General features: G+C 38.1%; 1 protein-coding gene across 2 annotated transcripts in view; it reads left to right on the top strand.

Annotated features, from left to right (window-relative positions):
* The window catches only part of CTNNA2 (catenin alpha 2), a 1,167,663-nt gene that overhangs the window by 376,916 nt on the left and 762,750 nt on the right, over positions 1–27,997 (top strand). For both annotated transcript variants that reach the window (XM_015112724.3, NM_001266343.1), the window contains 2 exon segments: positions 993–1,112; positions 5,245–5,511. In XM_015112724.3, coding sequence (XP_014968210.1) covers positions 993–1,112; positions 5,245–5,511 — 387 coding nt within the window.

Below are 27,997 nucleotides of genomic sequence, written 5' to 3'. Positions count from 1 at the left end.
TAAACCTTTAAGTTATCCCATCTGTGGATACAATTAGCTAAAATTAAGATATTGTGGTGAAGGAGTCCGCTAAGTCCCTGTCAGTCAGGTAGCAACAAAACTTCAAATTCACTTGCTTTCAAGGAAACAATATTTCCTCTTTCCATTGGATGGAGAGGTATAAACTCAGCTTAAAACTATAATCCCTTTAGGCCGGGCGCGGTGGCTCACATCTGTAATCCCAGCACTTTGGGAGGCCGAGGTGGGTGGATCACGAGGTCAGGAGATCAAGACCATCCTGGCTAACATGGTGAAACCCCGTCTCTACTAAAAATACAAAAAAAAAAAAAAAATTTAGCCAGGCATGGTGGTGGACACCTGTAGTCCCAGCTACTAGGGAGGCTGAGGCAGGAGAATGGCTTGAATCCAGGAGGCGGAGCTTGCAGTGAGTTGAGATTGTGCCACTGCACTCTAGCCTGGGCGACAGAGCAAGACTCTGTCTCAAAAAAAAAAAAAAAAAAAAAAAAAAAAGATAATCCCTTTAGTCCCAGTCCTAGAGATGTTGTCAACATTGGTTGCAGATTCATGCCGTCCTAAATTTTTAGCAGCTCAGGAATTTCTCCAGTCTTTTGTTTGTAAACCATTTTCTCTTCTGAAGGCTTCTAGACTTTTTTCTAAACTTCAGTATTTTTTCTCAAATATATTTTCCTTAGTGTTTCTACTTAAAGGTTGATATTCTTTCCAAACCATACTTTAATAAAATATAATACAGGATTTTATATGCACCAGGAGCTCAGCAATTATTTTCTTTTGTATACAAAATATTTTTTAAGTCTTGAACAACTATTTAATCTAACTACACGATTGTTAGGGGAACTCTTCTCCTATTTTTTCATTTACATGTTAACACATACTAGTGTTTTAGATTTTTTGGGTGCAAATTCCATTTCTAACATGTTGAATAATATTTAAATACTATCCACTAATAAGTATGTTGTTTTTCACCACTGCAGGTGGAAGAGGCCCTAGAAGCTGTCAAAAATGCTACAAATGAGCAAGACCTTGCAAACCGTTTTAAAGAGTTTGGAAAAGAGATGGTGAAACTTAACTATGTAGCAGCAAGAAGACAACAGGTGGGAAAGATTTTGGAAATGCTAGGGGAGAAAATGGGTGAGTTTACATAACCCCATAGCTTTATAGGCCTGAACAATGGATCACCTGCGTCTGCTTGCTATCAAATGCCCTAAGAACCTGTGATGACAAAGACTGTTTCCTGCAGGGGCCAGTTGTGATGCCATGGTGGGCTCTGGGCCAATCTCTGGCCCCCACCTATATGCAGGCCACAGATTACTTGCTTCACTGGTGGGACCCCGTCTGCTAGCCCTACTACACTCTAATCTATCCACTGTAGGAACACAGCTCTGACGTCAAATAAAAATTATTAAACTGTGGGGTGGTGCTGTGGTCAGTCTCTGGATGTCACCCTTTGCCCTCACTTTTTGTCTCCTAGTCTTGTGAACACCACCACACGTATGCACTCCCAGGATATGTAGTATGTGGGGTGAAATTTTTATGAACGAGAAGAAGAAAACGAACAAAATGAGAGGAAAGGCATGGAGGGGGATGGAGAAAGAGAGAGAGAACAGGGGGAAAAGGGGAGGGGAGCAGGGAAAGGGAGGAAGGGAAAAAGGGGTGAGAAGAGCTCAGGCGAGCATGAGTCACTCTGATGATGCTGTGTGACCTGGGATCTCCTCAGGCTCAGTATTAGTTCTTTCTCATGCTGTTACAAAGAACTGCCCTGAGACTGGGTAATTTACAAAGAAAGGAGATTTAATTGACCCACAGTTCCACATGGCTGGGGAGGCCTCAGGAAACTTACAATCATGGCGGAAAGGGAGGTAGGCACCTTCTTCACAAGGCAGCAGGAGAGAGTGAGCAAGAGCAGGGAAAACTGCCTTATAAAACCATCAGACCCCGTGGGAACTCATTCACTATCACGAGAACAGCATGGAGGAAACCGCCCCTATGATCCAATCACCTCCCTCCCTCCACACGTGGGGATTATAGGTCCCTCCCTCCACATGTGGGGGTTACAATTCAAAATGAGATATGGGTGGGGATGCAGAGCCAGACCATATCAGCCTCCCTTTTGCCTAGGGATTTGTCAGTTTTAGCTAGCTCTGTTTGCTCACTGGATACCTTTAGTATTTTGTTCCCACAGAGTGGGTTTTTATTCTTTGGCCATAGAAAAAATATTTCCAAATGTAGAAGGATCTCCTAAAATCCTTTCACCCATCCTCTCGACTGCTTCCAGAATTTTTTAAAACATTTTGGGCCATTCGTAGTTTCTCTAACTTTCTCTCCGACCAACAGGAAAGTTCCACTCAACAAACATTTGTTGAATGTTCATTCTGTGCCAGGCTTAAGGGAGGCTGGGATTAGGAACTTAACCAAGAGCTAGTCCTTTGTGAGACAGACACATAAATGTGATTTTAGTTTATGTGGTTATTTTTAAATATGTTTTTATCAGCAGAATTGCTTGTTCGAAGGGAATCTTGTATGGTAGCCCAACGTGTAATATAAACAGGAGCAAAGTTACTCTGAATAGTGAGAGATGGAGAGCCTAGGAGGCTACTGGTGCAGACCCCAGAGTCTAGAAGCCTAGGAACCTGGTGTTCTGATGTCCAAGGGCAGGAGGAGAAGGACATTCTGCTCTGGAAGGGAGACGGAGAATGAATTCATGCTTTCTCCACCTTTTTGTTCTATCTTTCCCTCAGCCCACTGGATGGTGCCCAGCTACATTGAGGGTGAAGCTTCTCCATTTAATTCACTGGCTCACATGCTGGTTGCCTCCTAAAACATTCTCACAGTGACACATTCGAAATAATGCTTCATCAGCCTTCTAGACACTCCTCAATCCAGTCAAGTTGTCACCTAAAATAACCAACACAGATATGTTGATTTTGAGATATCCACATTGAAACATCAAATAGAAGTGTGGCCTGGAGATAGAAATGTGGGTCGTCAGCATGTAGCTGACATTAAAAGCCACGAGAATATAGATGATGTTCATATGAAAATACCTACATTATTTATTTTTGCTTCATTAATACTTTGTTTTTAGTTGATTGTTAGTTCAGACTCTTTCAAGAAAATTTAGAAAAACAGTAGAACAGAAAGAAGGGGGAAAAACACATCATACCCTACCACCCACAAATAATATGGTGCTGATATTTTGGTATATTTTCTTTCAGATATTTATCTTCACATTTTAATGTATTTAAAATCATACTATGCATACAAATATGCATATTGTGTTCTGCTTTTTATCTTATAAATAGTATTCATGTTATTAATTTTTAGAAACTAATTTTAATCATCACATACTCCAATATGAAGGTTTCAGTAGTTTTTTTCCAACCAATTCTTGATAATTCAATATTTAGATTGTTTACAGTTTTTTTCTTATGGTTAAAACATGTTTCTTCAAGTATCTTTATGGAGAGATTTGTGCAACCCGCATTTCTCACTTGTGTATTTAGATCTATTTTATCATTTTGTGGTTTTTTTTTTTTTTGTAGTATAGATACCCAGGAATGGAATTTCTGGACCAGATGTTCTGATATTACTAAAGGCTTTCATGACTGTTTAGGAGAAACCTACCTCTCGTGCCCAAGTCATTGCCCTGCGTAGAGAATACATTCAAATATTTGTTACCTGTTTATCCATTTTCATCTCTGGGGCTCAAATTAAATAATCCCAATTTAGAGTTTGTGTTACCTAGCATCCATCTTTTAATGCTTAAAGTGGAAAAAAGATGGTTCAGTAAATTGTTCATTATTACCAATTTTCTTGAAAATCATAGATATAAAATATAATGTGTTTATCTCAGAATTATTTTGACCAACAAAACAGAAGATGTAATTTCTTGTTACCAGGTCATTCATCTATCATATGCCAAATGAGCAAATAGGACGAGAAACCCAGTGGTTCAAATACCCTTTACTGATGTTTTCCAGCTGGAAGAATATTCTCCTAGAGATACACAGCTGGCAATCCTGCATGGCTCTCAGAGAGCAGCACCACTTTGACATTTCTGAAAATTGTGTGAACATTTTCTCAACAACAGTCTTTAAAGACGGAAATAAAGAGACTCCCTAGTGGTATTATTTTGTCATCCAAAACAAGGAAAACAAATCGTCTTTGGCCTGTTATTTTCTGTTCTCTAAACTTAATGATGAGCTGCCATTAGAGGCTGTCAACAACAACAAAGAAGGGACCCTATTCTGAAAATGATAATGAAGGGACATTGATGTGCTGAGCAAAAATCAGAAGTTTGGTTTCCCAGGTTTGTAACAGTAATTGAATATGGAGGCAAGGAGGGCCTCAGAAGACTGACGTTTTCAGGTTTTCTCTCTGTTCATAACTTACTCTGTGGCCCATGCAATCAGCTTACCTTGTTGGTGGCTTGGTTTTTATATTCTTTCAGCAATATTTTATTGAATGCCTCCTATAGGTCAGCCACTGTGCTAATGACTGAAGAGCCACTGAATAAGACAACTAGGGCTCCCTGCTGTCATTAGAGGCACATTATAGAAGAAAAATATATGCTCAAATAATACAGTAAAGTAGGATAAGTGTTAGTGATAGGAGAGGAATAGTGTCTTGTGGGAACAGATAAAAGGGGACACAGCTTAGAAAGTTGGGTGGAGGATGTGCCAAGTCAGTGGAGCCCTGTCAGGTGAAAGGGTAGGGCAGAGGAGGAAAGCTCAGGCATTTCATATAGAAGGGACAGTAGGCCAGTCGTGGTCACTCATGGCTGTAATTCCAGCACTTTGGGAAGCAGAGGTGGGAGATTTCCTTGAGGCCAGGCGTTCAAGGCCCACCTGGGCAACATAGCCAGACCCCACTTCCACAATTGTTTTTTTTTTTTTTTCTTTTTTTTTAGTTAGCCAGGTGTAGAAGCATGCACCTGTAGTTCTAGCCACTTAAGAGGATGAAGAAGGAGGATCACTTGGGCCCAGGAGATGGAGGTTGCAGTGAGCTTTGATGACACCACTGTACTCCAACCTAGGTGATAGAGCCAGACTCTGTCTCTATAAAACAAACAAACAAAACAGTATATGCAAAGGCCTGGCAGCTAGAAACAGCACAAGGGTTTCTGAAGTTCAGTGTGTTACTAAGAGTCTGTGACTCCAAGCTCTGTTGCAAATATTTCCATGCAAATTTCATGTGTGTGACAGCTTTCATGTGTTACACACACAGGAGCTGAAGGATCCTCATTGTCGAGATGAGATGGCAGCCGCCCGAGGGGCTCTGAAGAAGAATGCCACAATGCTGTACACTGCCTCTCAAGCATTTCTCCGCCACCCAGATGTTGCCGCTACTAGAGCCAACCGAGATTATGTGTTCAAACAAGTCCAGGAGGCCATCGCCGGCATCTCCAATGCTGCTCAAGCTACCTCGCCCACTGACGAAGCCAAAGGCCACACGGGCATCGGCGAGCTGGCTGCAGCTCTTAACGAGTTTGACGTAAGCATCCTGGTGAGGTACACAGAGGGGTGGGCGCTGGTGCTGACGGAAAAAAAAAAGTGTGTTGGGGATGAAGGGCCACTACAATAATTTACATTGATTTTTCTCTTTTGGAGGTTTTAATAGTAAGATAAACTACATAATGCATGTCTGTAATATATTGGCTGAGCCATTATCACTTGTCTTTAAAGAAAATGTGGCCGCAGTGGCTCACCGCCTGTAATCCCAGTACTTAGGGAGGCCGAGGTGGGTGGATCACTTGAGGTCATGAGTTCGAACATGGAGAAACCCCATCTCTACTAAAAATATTAAAAATTAGCCGGGTGTGGTGGTGCACGCCAGTAATCCCAGCTACTTGGGAGGCTGAGGCAGGAGAATCGCTTAAACTCGGGAGGCGGAGGTTGTGGTGCTCCGAGATCGTGCCATTGCACTCCAGCCTGGGCAACAACAGCGAAATGCCGTCGGCGCGGGGGTGGGGGGTTGGGGGGGGTTTGGTGGGGCGGGAGGGGGAAAAAAGAAAAAAGAAAAGAAAAGAAGAAAAAAAGAAACAACTGTATTTAAGAGTACCCAATTCCTTCCAGGTAAAGGATGAGATACCTTACAGGCTATTTTAGGGATAGTTCATAATTTGGCGATCATCTTTATTATTAAAGGGGTACATGTTATGGGCAGCCTAGATGTATGTTGCCTCTATGTTGTGCCTGGATGAAAAGCTGCCATCAATTTCTTATTTTAAATCAATGATAAAGTCCATTGCCCTATGATCCCGCACAGGACCCTGGTCTTCCTTAGAACGGCCCCTCTGGGGAGTGCCTGTGTTAGTTCTGTGAAAGTCCTACATTCTGCACTGGCTGTTTCGGGAGGTGTGTCAAAGTGAGGGAAGAAGCAAGGAGGATTATTCACTGTGCTGAGCCATATGTGAAGCGTCAGTGTGAGTGAGAAGGTTGCACACATGTCATCAGCACTCCGGGATGACAGCCCTTGCATCCCCCGGACCAGAGGACCTGTGAGAAGTTGCAATTTATTTATCTTATGATCAATGAAAGCCTACAAAGATTTATAAATAATTAACATCTACTTTCCAGTGTTATATAATCCTGCAGGGGAGATGAGGGAAGTAGAATGCACTAAATACCATTTAATTGATAAAACACAATGTTACAGGAATTCGTAGAAGAAAAATAGGTTACTTAAGGGTCGTGAAGAAAGATGATGAGCTTGCTTTTGAATATGTTCATGTGAATTTTTGGCAAGAAATAACTAGTTAGTGGTTGGTAAAAAAGTCCAAAAGCAAAGCAATGATTGTTCAAGGCTTGAAGATGGATGATATAATTGAGGAATAATTTTACTACTTCATATTCAGATAGCTCTTACCGTTTTCACAGTGGTCTCTCCTCTTTCCCATACTTTTACAATTAGTTATATGTGTCTCACGCCATATATTATTTCCTAAGGTTTTTATTGTAAGGATTAAATATGATAATATATTTAAAGCACTTGCTACAGAAATGAAGACTTAATAATAGGTAATTTTCTTCACAAAATTGCAGGAAGCAACCAAAAATTCATAGAAAATAATGAGAGAGTTCAGAATAATGTTTATTTTGCACAACATAAATATACTAAACTCTCTAAATTTTCATCATGTAAGATAGAATAATGAGGAAAGAGACATATTATTCACAAAACAAATGATTTTTTAAAAGTTAATTTTATTTTTTTCTTATATCTGCTAGAAATAAGTCTAATATAGATGTGAAGGACCTAAAAATTCAAATTATATTACTTTACTGAGGGACAAGTTTTACTCCTCAGTAAATGATATCATGATCTTGAGTAGAACTATTGATCCTATCAATTTTCATAATGTTCAAGCAATCCCAATAAAATTCTAAGAAGATTCTTTTGGAACTTGACAGAGGAGTGATAAAGAATTTTTTTTTTATTTGTCTTTTTTTTTTTTTTTTTTTTAATATCCTAGAATAAAGAATGAATGAGGCCATATTCCAGGGAAAAGTAAATGAGCAGGTCATACACACAGATATTAAAACATTATAATGCTACATTAATTTTAAAGGTGTGTAGTGAAACTCAAATGGACTCGTCCATAAAACAATAAAAAATCATAATCTCAAATACAAAATTATTTGATAAATTGGTGTTTATTAAAATTAGTTAAGAATGGATTATTTAGTCAGATTTTGACACAGTTACATTATTCTAGTTATAATTTATTTTATTATCAAAAATAAACAACAAAACCTAAGTGAGGAGCTGGTGAAGAGTGAAAATATGAAGCACAGGGAGAAGGCCTGTGAACAGTTCAGGACCTTCAGCTGCTGCCACCTTCTGTCCGAGAGTGTGACAGCTTCTGCTTCCTCATGCTGCCTTTTGTTTCCAGACCATTTTCATTAAAAGGACCTTTTATCCCCAATTAGTGTAACAATTGATGCATCACTGCAACAGTGCAAAAGGCTTTCATTCATAAAAATCAAACTTGAGGTCATGTGGGGAAAATCTGTTAGCAAAGTATGTCAACATGTTGAATGTTCAAAGTTTTTTTTTTTTTTTTTTTCGAAAAGTGATATCTGCTCATGCTGGACAAATAAGGCTTTGGAAATTTAACACATGAATATAACCATCAAAGGTGTTTTTTATAAAACATGATATATTTGAAACAGTTGGAAAAAATTAAAATATAAGGCATAATATGGTAAATAAGTCACTAACTATGTTTTATTAACTTTAAACTTCTATATTAACTAATTATATTACTTATAATATTAACTAAGTATATTATATAAATAAAAATTATATTTATATTAGCTTAGTATATTAATGAGGTAATATATTCTTATTAAATGAATACTGTGTCTCAAGCTATGAGAATTACATAAAGCATTATCTAATGGTCAACATTTTACTGCTTAGAGGTCAACAAAAGTCAAAATGTGGAGCAGCTGTCTGAATTGCAGTTTTGACCAATCCCATTTGATGTGGTTCCCTAACAATTGTCATTTAATAAATGCAATTTAATTTCAGCACTTTCTCAAAAGTAGTAATGCTAGTAAATTAGTATTGAATTTACAGACTATAATGTGATTCACCTGCTGTAGATTTTCCATCACTTCTGACATCAGCAAACCTAGACAGTAGTTAATGATATTTGAAATTTTCTCATTAAAATAATATACCATTTCTCTTTCTTTTGTGACTAAATTATAAATTTCTGTTCCATAGCTATATGATGAATACTGTTTTTTTTTTTTTTTTTTTTAATTTCTCAGGCATGCTAACTTGAAATTGATTTTGAATTCATGGACATCTGTCATGAGTCCTAAATGCTATTCTCAGATATTAAACAAATTGATATTTCATTGGGTGAAAAACTCACTCAGACTTCCTGTTGCTTACTTTTCTGGCAAAATCTCTTACTGTTACTTTGTATAATACCTTTCTCATATAATGAAAATTTAAATAAGTTTAATGTCTTTGAAATGCTGAAGTAAAAGGAACCATAAAAATGCAAAATATATTTTCATAGTCAGCATAGCTAGTATGCCCTAAAATTGATTTTTTTAACTTTAAGTTCCGGTATATATGTGCAGAATGTGCAGGTTTGTTATCTGGGTTTACATGTGCCATGGTGATTTGCTGCACCTATTGACCCATCCACTAAGTTCCCTCCCCTTGTCCCCACCCCCAGCAGGCCCTGGTGTGTGTTGTTCCCCTCCCTGTGTCAATGTGTTCTCATTGCTCAGCTCCCACTTAGGAATGAGAACACGTGGTGTTTGGCTTTCTGTTCCTGTGTTAGTTTGCTGAGTATGATGGCTTCCAGCTTCATCCACGTCCCTGCAAAGGACATGATGTCATTTCTTTTGATGGCTACATAGTATTCCATGGAGTATATGTAGCACATTTTCTTTATCCAGTCTATCATTGGTAGGCATTTGGGTTGGTTCCATAACTTTGCCATTGTAAATAGTGCTGCAGTAAACATACGTGTGAATGTGACTTTATAGTAGAAAGATTTATATTCCTTTGGGTATATACCCTGTAATGGGATTGCTGGGTCAAAAGGTATTTCTGGTTCCAGATCTGTGAGGAATTGCCATACTGTCTTCCACAATGGTTGAACTAATTTACATTCCCCCCAACAGTGTAAAAGCATTCCTGTTTCTCCACAGGCTTACTAGCATCGATGGCATCTATAGCATCTATGTATTCTTGACTTTTTAATAATCGCCATTCTGAATGGCCTGAGATGGTATCTCATTGTGGTTTTGATTTGCATTTCTCTAATGATCAGTGATGTTGAGCTTTTTCTCATATGTTTATTGGCCACGTAAATATCTTCTTTTGAGAAGTGTCTGTTCATATCCTTTGCCCATTTTTTGATGGGGTTGTTTGTTTTTGTAAATTTAAGTTCCTTGTCAATTCTGAATGTTAGACTTTTGTCAGATGAGTGGATTGCAAAAATTTTCTCACATTCTGTAGATTGCCTGTTCATTCTGATGATTCTTTTGCTTTGTAGAAGCTCTTTAGTTTAATTAGACACCATTTGTCAATTTTGGCTTTTGTTGCAATTGCTTTTGGTGTTTTCATCATGAAATCTTTGCCCATGCCTATTTCCCGAATGGTATTGCCTAGGTTTTCTTCAAGGGTTTTTATGGTTTTGGGTTTTACATTTAAGTCTTTAATCCATCTTGAGTTAGTTTTAGCATAAGGTTTAAGGAAGGGGTCCAGTTTTAGTTTTCTGCATATGACTAGCCAGTTTTCCCAGCACCATGTATTGAATAGGAGCTTATTTCTCCATTGCTTGTTTTTGTCAGGTCTGTCAAAGATCAGATGGTTGTAGATATATGGTGTCATTTCTGAGGTCTTTCTTCTGTTCCATTGGTCTGTCTATCTGTTTTGGGACCAGTACCATGCTGTTTTGGTCACTGTAGCCTTGTAGTATAGTTTGAAGTGCTTGATGCCTCTGGCTTTGTTCTTTTTGCTTAGGATTATCTTGGCTATACAGGGTCTTCTTTAATTCCATATGAAATTTAAAGTAGTTGTTTTTTCTAATTCTGTGAAGAATGTCAATGGTAGTTTGATGGAAGTAGCATTTAATCTACAAATTACTTTGGGCAGTATGGCCAATTTCACAATATTGATTCTTCCTATCCATGAGGATGGAATGTTTTCCATTTTTTTGTGTCCTGTCTTAATTCCTTGAGCAGTGGTTTATAGTTCTCCTTGAAGAGGTCCTTCACATCCTTGTTAGCTGTATTCCTAGATATTTTATTATCTTTGTAGCTATTGTGAATGGGAGTTTATTCATGATTTGTCTCTCTGCTTGTCTATTATTGATGTAAAGGAATGCTTGTGATTTTTGCACATTGATTTTGTATCCTGAGACTGCTGAAGTTGCTTATCAGTTTAGGGAGTTTCTGGGCTGACATGACGGGGTATTCTTAATATACAATCATGTCATCTGCAAACAGAGAAAATTTGACTTCCTGTCTTCCTATTTGAATACACTTAATTTCTTTATCTTGCCTGATTGCCCTGTCCAGAATTTCTAATACTATATTGAATAGGAGTGGTGAGAGAGGGCATCTTTGTCTTGTATCGGTTTTCAAAGGGAGTGCTTCTAGCTTTTGCCCATTCAATATGATATTGGTTGTAGGTTTGTCATGAATAGCTCTTGTTATTTTGAGGTATGTTTCATCAATACTTAGTTTATTGAGAGTTTTTAACGTGAAGGGATGTTGAATTTATCAAAGGCCTTTTCTGCATCTATTGAGATAATCATGTGGTTTTGTCTTTGGTTCTGTTTATGTGATAGATTATGTTTATTGATTTGTCTGTGTTGAACCAGCTTTGCATCCCAGGGATGAAGCTGACTTGATTGTGGAGGATAAGATTTTTATGTGCTGCTGGATTTGGTTGGCCAGTATTTGATCGAGGATTTTTGCTTTGATGTTCATCATGGATACTGGCATGAAGTTTTCTTTTTTTATTGTGTCTCTTCCCAGTTTCAGTATCAGGATGATGCTGGCTCCGTAAAATTAGTTAGGGAGGAGTCCTTCCTTTTCAGTTGTTTGGAATAGTTCCAGAAGTAATGGTACCATCTTCTCTTTGTACCTCTGGTAGAATTCAGCTGTGAATCCATCTGGTCCTGGGCTTTTTTCGGTTGGTAGGCTATTAATTACTGCTTCAATTTCAGAACTTGTTATTGGTCTATTCAGTAACTTTACTTCTTCCTGGTTTAGACTTGGGAGACTGTATATGTCCGGGAATTTATCCATTTCTTCAGATTTTCTAGTTGATTTGCATAGAGGTGCTCGTATAGTATTTATATACTATACTATATATTTAGAAATATAGTATTTTCTGATGGTAGTTTGTATTTTTGTGGGGTCAATGGTGATATCCCCTTTATAACTTTTTATTGTGTCTATTTGATTCTTCTCTCTTTTCTTCTTTATTAGTCTAGCTAGTGGTTTATCTATTTTTTTTTTTTTTCCAAAAAATTAGCTCCTGGACTCATTGCTTTTGTGGAGGGTTTTTTTTGCGTCTCTATCACCTTCAATTCTGCTCTGATCTTAGTTATTTCTTGTCTTCTGCTAGCTATTGGATTAATTTGCTCATGCCTCTCTAGCTATTTTAATTCTGATGTTAGTGTGTTGACTTGAGATCTTTCTAGTTTTCTGATGTGGGCATTTAGTGTTATAAATTTCCTTCTTAACACTGCTTTAGCTGTGTCCCAGAGATTCTGGTACATTGTCTCTGCTCTTTGGTTTCAAAGAACATCTTGATTTCTGCCTTAATTTCATTATTTACCCAGGAGTCCTTCAGAAGTAGTTGTTCAATTTCCATGTAATTGCATGGTTTTCAGTGAGTTTCTTAATCCTGAATTCTAAATTGATTGCACTGTGGTCTGAGAGACTGTTATGATTTCAGTTCTTTTGCATTTGACAAGGAGTGTTTTACTTCCAATTATGTGGTCAATTTCATAATCAGTGCCGTGTGGCACTGAGAAGAATGTATATTCTGTTGATTTGGGGTAGAGAGTTCTGTAAATGTCTATTAGGTACACTCGATCTGGAGCTGAGTTCAGTCCTGAATATCTTTGTTAATTTTCTGTCTTATTGATCTGTCTAATATTGACATTGGGGTGTTAAAGTCTCTCACTATTACTGTGTGTAGAGACCTACAAAGAGACTTATTAGAACTTGTTTTATGAATCTCGGTGCTCTTGTATTGGGTGCATATATATTTAGAATAGTTAGCTTTTCTTGTTGAATTGTTCCCTTTACCATTATGTAATGCCCTTCTTTGTCTTTTTTGATCTTTGTAGGTTTACAGTCTGTTTTGTCAAAGACTAGGATTGCAACCGCTGCTTTTTTGCTTTCCATTTGCTTGGTAAATTTTCCACCATTCCTTTATTTCAAGCCTATGTGTGACTTTGCATGTGAGATGGGTCTCCTGAATACAGCACACTGATGGGTCTTGACTCGTCATTCAGTTTGCCAGTCTGTGTCTTTTAATTGGGCCATTTAGCCCATTTAAATTTAAGGTTATTTTTATGTGTGAATTTGATCCTGTCATTATGATACTGTTTGGTTCTTTTGCACACTAGTTGATACAGTTTCTTCATAGAGTCATTGGCCTTTATATTTTGGTATGTTTTTGCAGTGGTTAGTACTGGATTTCATTTCCATATTTAGTGCCCCTTTCAGGAGCTTTTGCAAGGCAGGCCTGGTGGTAACAAAATCTCTCAGCATTTGCTTGTCTGTAAAGGATTTTATTTCTCCTTTGCTTATTAAGCTTAGTTTGGCTGGATATGAAATTCTGGGTTGAAAATTATTTTCTTTAAGAATGTTAAATATTGGACCCCAATCCCTTCTGGCTTGTAGAGTTTCTGCTGAGGAGTCTACTGTTAGTCTGATGGACTTCCCTTTGTAGGTAACCTGACCTTTCTCTCTGGCTGCCCTTAACATTTTTTCCTTCATTTTGACCTTGGAGAATCTGATGATTATGTATCTTGGGGTTGATCTTCTCATGGAGTATCTTAGTGGTGTGTTCTATATTTCCTGAATTTGCATGTTGGCCTTTCTTGCTAGGTTGGGGAAGTTCTCCTGGATAATATCCTGAAGTGTGTTTTCCACCTTGTTTCCATTCTCCCTGTCTCTTCCAGGTACTCTAATTAATTGTAGGTTTGGTCTTTTTACAAAGTCCCATATTTCTTGGAGGCTTTGTTCCTTTTCATTCATTTTTTTCTCTAGTCTTGTCTGCATGCAAGACTAGAGAAAAAAGAATACTTTATTTGAGCAAGATAGTCTTCCAATTCTGATATCCTTTCTTCCACTTGGTTGATTCAGCTATTGGTATTTGTGCATGCGTCACGAAGTTCTTGTGCTGTGTTTTTCAGCTCCAGCAGGTCATTTATGTTCCTTTCTAAACTCGTTATTCTAGTTAGCAGCTCCTCTAACCTTTTATTAAGGCTCTTAGCTTCTTTGCCTTGGGTTAGAACATGCTCCTTTAGCTCAGCATAGTTTTTTATTACCCATCTTCTGAAGCCTACTTCTGTGAATTTAGTCATCTCATCATCCGTCCAGTTCTACACCCTTGTTGTAGAGGCATTGCCATCATTTGGAGGAGAAAAGGCACTCTGGCCTTTTGGGTTTTTAGCATTTTATCATTGATCGTTTCTCATCTTCACGAGTTTGTCTAGTTACGATCTTTGAGGCTGCTGACCCTTGGATGAGGTTTTTTATGGGGCCTTTTTTGTTGTTGTTGATGCTGTTGTTGTTGCTTTCTGTTTGTTTGTTTTCCAATGGCCAGTTCCCTCTTCTGTAGGGCTAATGTGGTTTGCTGGGGGTTCACTTCAGATCCTATTCATCTGATTTGCTCCCATGCCTGGAGATGTCACTCAAGGAGACTGGAGAAAAGCAAAGATGGGTGCCTGCTCCTTCTTCTGGGATCTCTGACCTCAAGGGTCACCAACCTGATGCCAGTAGGATCACTCCTGTATAGGGTGTCTGACAACCCTATTGTTGGAGGGTCTCACCCAGTTGGGTGGCATGGGGAATAGGACCCATTTAACGAATCACTTTGACTGTCCCTTGGTGGAGGGAGTGTGTTTCGCTAGGGAGAAACCCACTTGTCTGGGCTGCCCAGATTCCTCAGAACTACCTGGAAGAAAGGCTGAGTCTGCTGGTCTGCAGAGACCGAGGCCACCCCTTCCCCTAGGGACTCAGGCCCAGGGAGATCCATTTTCTGTCCCTGAGCCTCTGGCTGGAGTTATTGGAGTTGCTGCAGAGAAGCCTCACCCAGTGAGGATGAATGGGTCAGGTTCAGGCCTGAGGAGGCACTCTGGCAGCAGTCTGCCACACCTAGTGTGTTGGGCTACGGGGGACAAGTCTTGGGACCAAACTCTCCAGCTTTCCTGGCTCCAGCAGGGGAAAAGCGTGGCCTGGAGCTATAGGAATGGATGTTGCCCTTCCCCCACCCAGGGAGCTTAGCATGTTAGGCAGTTGTGCCTCCCAGGGCTGGCTGCTGCCCTTCCACCAAGGGGCATAAATGGCTTAGACAGCAGGCAGCCACAGCTGTGGTGCTGGTCGCTCCTCCCCCTGGGAGCTTGGCAGGCTTCAGCAGGTTCCAGCTGAGAGGCTGCTGAGAATCTCTGTAGCTCTGGGGTTGGGATGCTTGGTGCCCGTAGCATGGGTTTGTAAGTAGGGTCTTCTGATCCATGGATTGCACATTTCCATGAAAAAAAGCACAGTTTTCCCGGCTGTGTTGCATGCTCACTCACTGCCTCCCTTGGCTCGGGGGTGGGGGCTTCCCACGCCCTGTGTGGCTCTCAGGTGGGCCGCACCACACTGCTCTTCCCCTCCGTGGATCACGCCAGCCAACTAGTCAGTTCTGATGAGAAAACCTGATACTTCAGTTGTGGTGAAGGATTCACACGCTTATTAGGTTTCTTTTCAATGAGAGCCTCTGTTTCTAGTTGGCCATCTTGATCCCGCCCTCCAAAAACTGAATTTGAAACACACTTCATATTAATAGTCACGAGTGTGTCAAACCCAGTTTTATGGGAGGCTGGATACAGAAGTGGCTTAACATTTCATAGTTGATTAGAACAAGATAAAAATAGTATTTTCACATTTATTTGTCTAAAATTACAGGATTGATTTCTATCTGAGTAGTCATAATTGTGACTAAATGCTTGGTGACCTATTTTCTGGCACCTACATAAATAGTTGATGGTAGTGATTTATAAAGCAAAAGAATAAGGAAAAAAGCAGTATTTTAACAACTTGCGACTGTCAAGAGAGTTTCCAATGATAAAACAGTAAAAAGTAAAATAATTGATAATCAATGGAAAACTCAGCCTCTGTTTAAATGTGGCAGCTTGAGATGGTCAATTTTAATCCAGTAAAACTATCTACTGAGGAATATTCAAAAGATTTAAGAAAAATGTATTGACTGCTCAGAAGTAAAACATAATGTCAATTTTGACTTCCAGAAAACAAACTTTCAGTAGTGGGAGAGAGGAATGTTAAAAGCAATTCCTACAGAATTTTCCTTATTTTATTAAAGAAAAGAGAGTATACCATATCTTGTTCTTGGAATCCTCTTTTGTAGATGAAGATACTTTCATAAAATTTAAACTGACACTATTCATGAAGCTCCCTTCCAGTATCTTTGAGATACTTCAACATCTCAAACATGTTAAATTATTTAAATTGGCATTACATAATTGTATTACACCAAGTATCAGTAAGAAATTTTGCCAGAAAATAAGCCACAGGAAGTTTGAGTAAGTTTTTCACCCAATAAAGTATCAATTTGTTTAATATCTGAGAATAACATTTAGGACTCAGGACGGATGTATATTATAAGCTATTGCTGTAACAAATTAAAATTGACACCATTTGGAAAGGTATATTATAATCTTTAGCTATTCACCTTTTAAAAATGTTGTTTTCTTTTAATTCAGACAGTATACATTATCTTGACTTCCTCTAACATTTAGCTTTCTATTTGTGTTTGCTTTCTTTCTCCCGACTTGCCCTGGGAATTTGTTTAACTGGTAATTCTCTTGTTCTTGCCCATTTGGTTTATCCTCCACTTGTTCCATCTCCTCAACCTACAGAAAAATGCATTTCCCTTCTGACAACCTAAAAATAAAATAAAGCATTAGGCTACTACAATTACCATATTCTCATAGTTTTGCTATCTTTTCTTTTCCTGACAACCCACAAGCCTCTATGCTAACCTCGGTTCCTCCCTGCTCCCCAAGCACTCTACCCGAGTGTCTCCAGAGACTGTCACTTACTCACAAAATTGATAGGCTTTTATTTTCTAGTTTTGGAATACTTCAGCTTTGGAAGGGAACACGTTGCTATACAGACCATGCCTCTCTTTCTTTCTGTTACCACTAATCTCTTGTAAGATTGAAATATTTGCACTTGAGGAATAAGACAATGTATTCTTAACCGCATTAGGCTGAAATATTTCCCTGATAGAGCACCTCTACATAAGTTCCCCTTCCTATTTTTACCGAATTTTCCCCACCTGCCTTTACCTTCTTACATTTGCTTCCCCTTTTCATCTTCTCTTTTTTTTTTTTTTTTTTTTTCTGTTCTTGGTCAAATTGTAATTCTCATTCTGATCTGGTATTCAGTGGATGGAAGTACTGGAATGTTAACATGAGCAATGATGCAACACCTGCATCTCAGACCAGTGCAAGAAAAAATCATCCCTGGCTGTCAAGACTTGTATGTAGGCTAACTGTGAGGATGAGATAATTGTCTATTGGGGGAGCATAGGTCATGCTTCTGTGGTCACTGCCCAAAGCTTATCCCAATTGTAGGCTTCTCTGGGTGCACACAGATATTCAAGGAGCTCCAGGCCAAAGAATGAAGTTCAGCCATAGTAGTTCACATGGCAGCAGTCATTTCACAGCAGATTCCCAGCCCATTTAAGGGACATTAAGAGGTTGCAGGACCTTTGAGAGGATTCACAACCCAAGATTAGTATTTGGAGGTCTAGGGTTAGAGTGCATTTTCAGTGGAGAATGAAATGCTGTATAGGTATGTCAGAGGCCCAAATACAAGACCTAGGAGATCTACACTGAAGGCTTCCGAGTAAGTGAGAGTTTTTCTGTTGTGCCTCCATTTCAAATGCCACTTTTATGGTTTTTGAGTATTATGATAATTAATTCTTATTGTTCCTAGAATCAGATAGATACTGTTGTGAAAGCTCTGTCCCTTAAGGGGTCATGAACCAGAGTTCTGACTGACTCATGGATTCTTAATATGCTTTATTGACTTGTGATTTTTTCAACATCAGGGAAGGATAAGTGCCTCCTGGAAAAATAAAATTTTCACTAAGCATCTTTTTCTGTCCCTTCTCAATTCTAATATTTCCTTTTGCTGTGGCAACCAATATAGTTATTTATCAGGGAAACTTACCCCAGGCCTTATCTACTTTGATATTTTATAAAGTCATTTAACTACAGACATCTAGCAACCCTCCATGTTAGGCTATGAAGATTGTAAGTTTCCTATATCTTACATTACATTAGAATGACGGTGAATAGTTGAGACGACATGGCCCTTCTATTAATACTCCGTAATAATGATCTCCGCTATGTGTCTATGAAGTGATTCTCACTGAATGGCCAATAGAAGTAACCAAGAACACTGGAAAGAGTCCAGGACTTGGATTCAGGTATCTGGCTACTACTCCAAGCTCTACAAATGACTAAGTATGTGTGAGCATGGGCTACTGAGCCCATCTCTAGGCCTTGGATTTTATATCTCTTAGGATAAGGGTTAGCCACCAGATAGCTAAGATCATTCATTCAAAGTGTATAAGTGCCAGATGAGATAGAACAATAAAGGAGTGTCATGTGTAAAAGGAGAAAATAGTAAACAGCTATAGTTGCTGCAATGCATAAATGCTGCTTCATACACTTACATATATAGTATCCACCTAACCTACTATGTGTGTGTAAGGGGGTGGTATTGGGAAAGATGAAATCGTGGAATAATTCTTGGAAGAGGAGGTAAATGAGCCGCATCTAAAGGCTAAGTAAAAATTAACATGATGAAATGTGAATGAGAATATTCCCCAGGCAGAAAGAACATCATTGCATGCAGTGGTATGGTGGGTGACACCTGCATAAAGTGTTCATTTCTGGGGTACAGAGGATAGGGAAAAGTCAGTGTAAGTGGGCAAACAGGAGACAGATCCTGAAGAGCTATTCAGCCCTTGCAAGTGGCTGGGCTTCATGCTGAAGGCATTAGGAAGTTACTGGTGATCTAAAGAAGGAAATAGCATGGTCAGACTTGTGGGCTGTTTGTTTGTTTGTGTTTTTGAGACAGGGTCTCACTCTGTCACCTGGGCTGGAGTGCAGTGGCACGATCTCAGCTCACTGCAACCTCTGCCTCTAGTGATCTTCCCACCTCAGCCTCCCGAGTAGCTAGGACCACAGGCACACCACCACACCCAGCAAATTTTGGTATTTTTAGTAGACACAGGGTTTCGCCATGTTGTCCAGACTGGTCTTGAACTTCTGAACTCAAGTGATCTGCCCAACTTGGCCTCCCGAAATGCGGGATTACAGGCGTGAGCCACAGTGCCTGGCCCAGACTTGTGTTTTTGAAGATCCCTGTGGCTGCAGGGTGGAGAATGAGTTTGAAGAAGCAAAGCTGCAGAGTAGGGAGACAGATAAGCATGAGAAATTAGGAATGTCTACAGTACAGCAGTAGAGTAGAACTAGGAAGAAGTGGATGAATCTGAACTATATTGAGGAAGTAGAATCAACAGGTCATGAGAACTGTACTTTTTATGTCCATATATTGAAATAGTGTTTTGTATTGTAAAGTAAGCTTTAGCTGATTAAAAAACCAAATATTTTCTAAGTCTAATTATGAAATCTTGAGAACTTTCAGCCATTTGTTTGAAAATTTGATTTTTTTACATAATATAACTTTCTTGCATTGATATTTTTGGCTTTTAGTTTACTTCCATTCCCATCAGTATGATTGTTAAATCCCTAGTCATTTATGCAGATATTATATATTTTGAATATTCTTAAACAAAATTCCACAAAGTCTAGGATTTTTCTAACTTAGGTTAATCTGTTTGTGCTTAATTGAGCTCCTACTATGTGCTTAGCATGCTCTTTTAACTTCTTAAAAAAGGAAAAAAACACTTTGATACTTCTTTGAAAAGTGGAGAAAAACTTTTCCATCTCTAGGGCATAGTATCACTAACTGATGCTTAGTGGGAACCAGAAATCCTCACCTGTTCACCATATCTTCTCCCAGTGAAGTACCTGCCAAATTTACTTCTTCTTTTTCACTGGCAAATTAAACTCATCAAAACTGCCTTTTCAATTCTTTCTAACTAGAAACAAGCAGCAGTGTTCCAGCATTCTTTATCATACACTGACATCTGGTGGCCAAACAGAGCATTAAGAAACACTCCAGTGGGTTCTTATATCTCTGTAAACATACTACAATTTATATATGTACTATGGACTCAAATCCAAGGGATAAAAATATGGATAGTGTGTAGTCATCCTTCAAAAAGTGTTTAGTCTACCTATGGCAACCTTTTGAAGAGTAATGTTATGCAATGCAAGTCCAGTTAATTCTTAAAACCATTCCTACCCCTGGGATGGTGATAAAGATGGATGCAATACACGTGAGCTTATAGGAAGAGGAGTGCAAGGTAGGGTGGTGAGTCGAGGCTGGTTCTGCTGGGTGCTTGGGGACCAGGTTAGGCATCGTCATAGACAACATAGTCTTCACTGCTTCCTGAGCTATACTGCTTCACTTTCCAGGATCCATCTTTTCTGCCCAGAAATCTCTTTCTGGGTTATTGACACCTCTCATATAGGTTATTGACTCCTCTGATGTTGCTTCTAAACAGCTTTTCTTTTCTAAGGTTTTATAAATCTAGGAGTATTTTCTGATAGAATCATTTACCTTTCAATTTTTTTACAGTTGCTTTAGGAAATATTCCAAAACAATTTACTTTTCTCTTGCACATTTCAATCGGTAAATACAGATCTCTAAAAATTGTTGAGCAAATAAAAGAATGAAATTTGAGGTACTATTTTTTATAATTGCAATTTATATCATGATTTTTTGACCGCCTATCAGGTTTAATCTGAATTATTGTATTCCCAATCTTGTGTTATTTCTTGAGGCAGGGAAAAATGTAAGAATTTGTTTTCTTCCTAGTGTGACTAATTTTTGCTTTTGAGGTTCTTTAGGTCTGATTGACAGATTTTTTAGGTCTGATTTCACCTTTATTTCAAGTTAGTACCAAATATAATAATGAATACTGATGTAATTGATTATGATATTTAAAATTGTCTAACATTGATGGGAAGTATAATTTCGATTGTCACTTATCTATTAGTTATACTTTTTCAAATTTGGGACCCAAATAAGGCCACTTATCTAGTGAACTCTTACTAGAGAAATGTGGTTTAGTTAAAACTTTTGATTCTTTAATCTTTAAATACATTTAATACTTTAGTCTTTCTGTGTGATTTCTTATGTTAGTACTGCTAATCTTTACTTTACCCTTCAGAATTATGACTTCTCGTGTGTTTCCTATGTTATACTGCTGGGAATGTGATAGGGAGTTACTTAAATGTTCTAAGATTTAGGTTGATTCAGTGGTGAGGTAAACTACACACACACACACACACACACACACACACACACACACACACATACACATGCAACAACTGCCCCTCCCTCTGAAGCATCCATTTGGATTTTTCAACCATAGTCCTCAACGTACTTCCTGAACTTCTTTTCCAGCAGAATATTATGGGAACTTCACTATAACTTATTAGGTTCTACTCTTTATTTCCCCAAATGTTCTCTGATACTGTCGTTTTTCTGATTGTGTAAATTCATTGAGCTGAGGCTGTAGAAAAACAATTACTCATATGCACATAAGAATAGCAGGTACCCAACATAACTGAGAACATAAATAGTCAGTTGTGGATTGTCCTGGTTACATTGGCCATGCTAAACAATGATGGGACAGCATTGCATAGGGCAGAGAACAAGCTTGTGTTTGAATCTTACCAAATAACTCTTCCTTTTGTGCCTCTGTTTCTTCATCTATAAAAGGAGATAATAATGCTGACTCCAAGATGGTGGTAATTTTGTGGGATGAACATTTATATGTGTCTAATCTATAGTAGGCACTCACAAATGCTAGTTTTCTTCTTCTCCTACCCCTCTTAATAGTCGTGTTGGCCAGACATGTTTCATCCAGATTCAGCTGTGAAGCTATTCCCTAGAAAAGCCCTGGAAAGGATCCAGTTTCAGCATTCTACTTATGGCTAGCCAATTTTCCCAGCACCATTTATTAAATAGGGAATCCTTTCCCCATTTCTTGTTTTTGTCAGGTTTGTCAAAGATCAGATGGCTGTAGATGTGTGGTATTATTTCTGAGGGCTCTGTTCTGTTCAATTGGTCTATATCTCTGTTTTGGTACTAATACTGTACTGTTTTGGTTACTGTAGCCTTGTAGTATAGTTGGAAGTCAGGTAGCGTGACGCCTCCAGCTTTGTTCTTTTGGCTTAGGATTGTCTTGGCAATGCAGGGTCTTTTTTGGTTCCATATGAACTTTAAAGCAGTTTTTTCCAATTCTGTGAAGAAAGTCATTGGTAGCTTAATGGGGATGGCATTGAATCTATAAATTACCTTGGGCAGTATGGTCATTTTCACAATATTGATTCTTCCTATCCATGAGCATGGTATGTTCTTCCATTTGTTTGTGTCCTCTTTTATTTCACTGAACAGTGGTTTGTAGTTCTGCTTGAAGAGGTCCTTCACATCCCTTGTAAGTTGGATTCCTAGGTATTTTATTCTCTTGGAAGCTATTGTGAATGGGAGTTCATTCATAATTTGGCTCTCTATTTGTCTGTTACTGGTGTATAAGAATGCTTGTGATTTTTGCACATTAATTTTGTATCCTGAGACTTTGCTGAGGTTGGTTATCAGCTTAAGGAGATTTTGGGCTGAGACAATGGGGTTTTCTAAATATACAATCATGTCATCTGCAAACAGGGACAATTTGACTTCTTCTTTTCCTAACTGAATACCCTTTATTTCTTTCTCTTGCCTGATTGCCCTAGCCAGAACTTTCCTTACTCCTTATACAAAAATTAATTCAAGATGAACTAGAGACTTAAATGTTAGACCTAAAACCATAAAAACCCTAGAAGAAAACCTAGGTAATACCATTCAGGACATAGGCATGGGCAAGGACTTCATGTCTAAAACACCAAAAGCAATGGCAACAAAAGCCAAAATTGACAAATGGGATCTAATTGAACTAAAGAGCTTCTGCACAGCAAAAGAAACTACCATCAGAGTGAATAGGCACCCTACAGAATGGGAGAAAAATTTTACAATCTACTCATCTGACAAAGGGCTAATATCCAGAACCTATAAGGAACTCAGTCAAATTTATAAGAAAAAAACAACCCCATGAAAAAGTGGGCAAAGGATATGAACAGACACTTTTCAAAAGAAGACATTCATACAGCCAACAGATGCACGAAAAAATGCTCATCATCACTCGCCATCAGAGAAATGCAAATCAAAACCACAATGAGATACCATCTCACACCAATTAGAATGACAATCATTAAAAAGTCAGGAAACAACAGGTGCTGGAGAGGATGTGGAGAAATAGGAACACTTTTACACTGTTGGTGGAACTGTAAACTAGTTCATCCATTGTGGAAAACAGTGTGGCAATTCCTCAAGGATCTAGAGCTAGAAATACCATATGACCCAGCCATCCCATTACTGAGGATATACCCAAAGGATTATAAGTCATGCTGCTATAAAGACACATGCACACGTATGTTTATTGCAGCACTATTCACAATAGCAAGGACTTGGAATCAACCCAAATGTCCATCAGTGACAGACTGGATTAAGAAAATGTGGCACATATACACCATGGAATACTATGCAGCCATAACAAAGGATGAGTTTGTGTCCTTTGTAGGGACATGGATGCAACTGGAAACCATCATTCGCAGCAAACTATCGCAGGAACAGAAAACCAAATACTGCATGTTCTCATTCATAGGTGGGAATTGAACAATGAGATCACTTGGACACAGGAAGGGGAACATCACACTTCAGGTCCTATTGTGGGGAGTCGGGGGGGAGGGATAGCATTACGAGATATACCTAGTGTCAATGACGAGTTGATGGGTGCAGCACACCAACATGGCACATGTATACATATTTAACAATCCTGCACGTTGTGCACATGTACCCTAGAACTTAAAGTATAATTAAAAAAAAAAAAAAAAAAAAAGAAAAAGATAAAAAAAAAAAAAAAGCCCTGGGAAAAAGCTCCTGACTGAAAAGTTGTTATGCCACTAGACAGCAGCTATTGATATTATAATGTCATTTGTTCTCCCTTGGCTATAGCCAAACCCTAATGCATAGCAGACCTCAAAGAATGTCTGGCCAAAGCATAAAGCAATCTTGAGAGGCTGGCAATTCTATGTGACAGGATAAATTCCAAACAGATTCAATTACCTCTTGGTGCAAGAGTGACTCTTAATGTGAGACCTAAGAAGTCCAGTGCGAACACTAAGAATGAAAGTTTCTCCATTGTGTCTATTTGGGAATTCTTATTGCTTAAACAGCTTCTGACGCTGTGAATGCCATTTTTGGTTTCACATTAAATATGAGATTTCTTCTGGTTTGTTGGTCTCTGAAGATCGCTCAGCGAGCACCTGGAAGAAAGAGGAGCGAATGGCAGAAAGCGAGTAGGGATAAAGGAAGAAAAGATGACATAGACTGTGGTCCCTGATGAATCCAGGAACCACAGCCTGAAACAGTTGATCATATTTTAAACATGTGCTGTCCAAAAGATGCTGCCAAATAATCATGCAATCTAAGAATGTGCATGCTATGCAAATGCAGCTTGAAGACAGGTCCTGTCTCCCTCCCAACCAGATTGTCTCTTCCCCAAGTGTCCTATGAAGGAATTTGAAACGGACATTGTTTGTTTTCCCGGTTTAGTGCTTTCCTCACTTTAGCAGATCCTATGAAAGGACCAGGAAAATTTTATTTCTCCATCCATTCGTTTGAAAATCTCTCGCTGTTATCATTTACAACCTTAATCATGCTTCTTAAGCTTATTTGGGACACTGAGGTCTACACTGGTGATCGTCTGGATATTATTTTCTTTTCGTTTCTTCTCTTAGTTTTGCATCTGTTTAAAAAGTTTTAAGATAATCTTTCACAAGTACACAGTATATAAAATATGTTGTCTTTGCTTGTTTGGGCTTCTGTAACAAAATGCCTTCGACTGAGTAATTTATAAACAATGGTAATTTATTGCTCATGGTTTTGGAGGCTAGGGAGTTCAGGATAGGTGTTGACAGACTCAGTTTCTTGTGAGGGCTCACTCTCTGCTTCAAAGATGGTGCCTTCTTACTGTGTCATCACATGGTGGAAGGGGCAGGGAGCCCCCTCAAGCCTCTTTTGTGAGGGTACTAATCCCATTGATAAGGATAGATCCCTCCATATATGGTCGCCCCACAAAGCCCACACCTCTTGATACTATCACTTTGGGTATTAAATTCCGACATATGAATTTTGAGGGCAAACAGACATTCAGACCATAGGATATTTGGACATTTTTCTACATCAAAATAAAAAGCATAGATCTTTACATTTTACAGCTTCATTTCTTCTAGGAGATGCCCATACATATTACCTGAGGCTCCAAATGAATTTATAGTTGGGAGGTTTGAACTACAGGGTTTCCTAAGATATTTTCTGTGCCTACCCAAACTGACCAGATTTGCATGGAAGTTAAGAATCGTTTTTTACTTTAAAACAAGTACGTGGCTAATTTTCTCAGGTGATGTACTTGAGAACTGAATCACTATGTAGAATTTTTGCACTAATTAATTTGAATATATATTTCAAAGATTTTAAGATCCCACATTTTTTTGTGTTTGGCACAAGTACTTAAGATAAAAATCGTCACTGACCAAATGTAAGTTTTCCATGGAACATTTTTCTTTTACAAAGGTCTGCCTCTGCCACAGATTTGAAGAAAGATGACATTTGTAGAGATCTGATGGAGTGGTAGATCTCTTTGGGAGGAGAAGATAACGCGGTTATCTGCCACCAACCCCCAGAGTGTGGCAGCCCTTTGGCCAGTGGATGCATGCTATTTTTATTTCCAGTTTCTCTCAAGTCTACATGTTGGAATCACTTTCAAAATCTGCATCAGCAAAATAAACTTAAAATGACACTAGGCGAGGCACACTTAATAAATATTACAACACCTAAGAAATTACTTTTCCTTAAATAGATAGGAAGAAACAAATTTATATTGAAAATATAAAACAACCTGAAAAAATATATTTGTGTCAAAATGTTTATGATGTTTCTTTGAGTTGTGGTGAGCATAAATATTTTTTCCTATTTTTATTATTTTCCAAACTTTTTTCATGAATATTCTTCAATAAAAAATATACATGGTATTTGGGAAAAATTAAATCTGTTTGCAGATATGTTGCAAATATTAAAGTAGTATAAGGAACACTGGCATATTCTTTATGTAGATTCACTATTATAAATATTTTATCATATTGGCTTGTCATTTGTATACATGTTTGCTCTTCTTCCATATATACACTCCTTAACTATTTTTAAGTGGATAAAATCAACTTTATTTTATATCCATGCATATACATACACAAATTTCAGAGAGTATTTCTTTGGTTCCATTAAGATTTATAGATTTATAAAAGGATTGCACCAGCGCTCCTGTAAGCTTGCTAGTTTTGCCTAGTTCAAATAATTATTAATTTAATGGAAGGCTCTGTATAACAAAATCTCTCCAAATATTGACTTTAGACAGTCATGGCCATGAAACATTGTGTCCCTGCAAATAATCACTAACCAAACTTGTACTAATTCATGCATGCCTATTCTCAATACCTGTATTAAAAAAAAACAAAAACAAAAAAAAAAAACACCCACAAAATACAGTTAAATTTGTTCCTGGTGGATTATGAAATAATACTGAAAACTTTCTTTTCACTATTTTATGGAACTTTATTTAAGAAACATTATTTAAAATATAATAGAATGTGATTTCCAATTAGGTCAGTGTAAACAATAAAACATGATATTTTAAAGATAGGGCATTTGTATTTTAGCCCCAGTAGGAGAAAAAAAGAGAGACAGACAGACAAAGAGACAGCCAGAGATCTGTATAATTCATTCATTTCTGAAGATAACTAGCTGCTATGATGCTGCGTTTCTTTTCTTATAGGCCTATAAAACTTCAAAATTGAGAAAGATATTTAAGGCCATCCAGTATCACTTTCATAATATCGGAAGTTCCCACTGCAGCAGTCATAACATCTGCACTTTGGCCTTTACAGGAGATTACTGAGAGGATATATTGGGGTGGAGGCAGATGACTTGTTCTAATTGTTAAAAGCTGTAATCGTTAAAAATAAAGAAAGAGTTCCTTCTTACACTGACATTTCCAAAGTAAATTACCAAAGCACTATACCTGTCCCCGATTGTTAGACTTTACCACATTTTATTATGGTCACAGACATGTCTTATTTCCATGATGTGGCTGAGAAATCCTTGATGAGAAAATCTCATAGCAATCTCTCCCCGGATCAGTTTTCACATATGATAGGTAGTAAATAAATATTTGAGAATAGTTGATTGTGCCAGATTGTTGTGTCTCATCATGAAAAAAAGCCTGTTAAGTGATTTCTTTTCCACCAGTTTTTCCTCTGTCAGCCCATTTTCTCACATGACCACTAAAGTTAACTTTCTAAAAATCATAGGCTTCCATGCCTCTCTTTTCTTCTGCTTACACAAGAATCTCTTTCTAGAAGTCCCACTCACTACTACAAATAGGTTGACTTATTTTTTATGGGACTGGGAAGAAGAGGAGACCGCTGGTTCTTGTGAGGTTTTCAAGTGGAACTGCCTTGGTTACCTCTTTTGTTAAAAGTTAAAGATTTTAAGTTTCAATATTTGTTACTTTAACAAAATGTATTCTACACATTGAGTTAATATTGACTGACTCTTTAATTTGGGCTCCCCAATTTTAGATATTTATAATCCAACCTAAATTAATATGTGGTGGCCGATTGCCACACCCTTGAAAAAGTAAATGATGGGTTTATTATTAGAGAATAATATGCTAGGAAATAAGGTATAAATCATGTGTATCAGTGTTTGACCAAAAAGCTTCCAACAAACCAATTCTCAAACCAGTGTGAGTAACTTTGATTTTCTATTTTGCTAATGTCAACAATCCTAATCCTGCAGTTTATTCTTTAGAGGTATTTTAAGTCAAGTATGCTATTTATGTATGTTTTTACATTTATAATTATACAAATAGTAGTTTTTTAGATTATCTG

Source organism: Macaca mulatta, chromosome 13, assembly GCF_049350105.2.
Source record: "Macaca mulatta isolate MMU2019108-1 chromosome 13, T2T-MMU8v2.0, whole genome shotgun sequence".
NCBI classification, from domain to species: domain Eukaryota; kingdom Metazoa; phylum Chordata; class Mammalia; order Primates; family Cercopithecidae; genus Macaca; species Macaca mulatta.
Note: the sequence above shows the minus strand (reverse complement) of the source record. Positions and strands in the feature narration are given on the sequence as shown.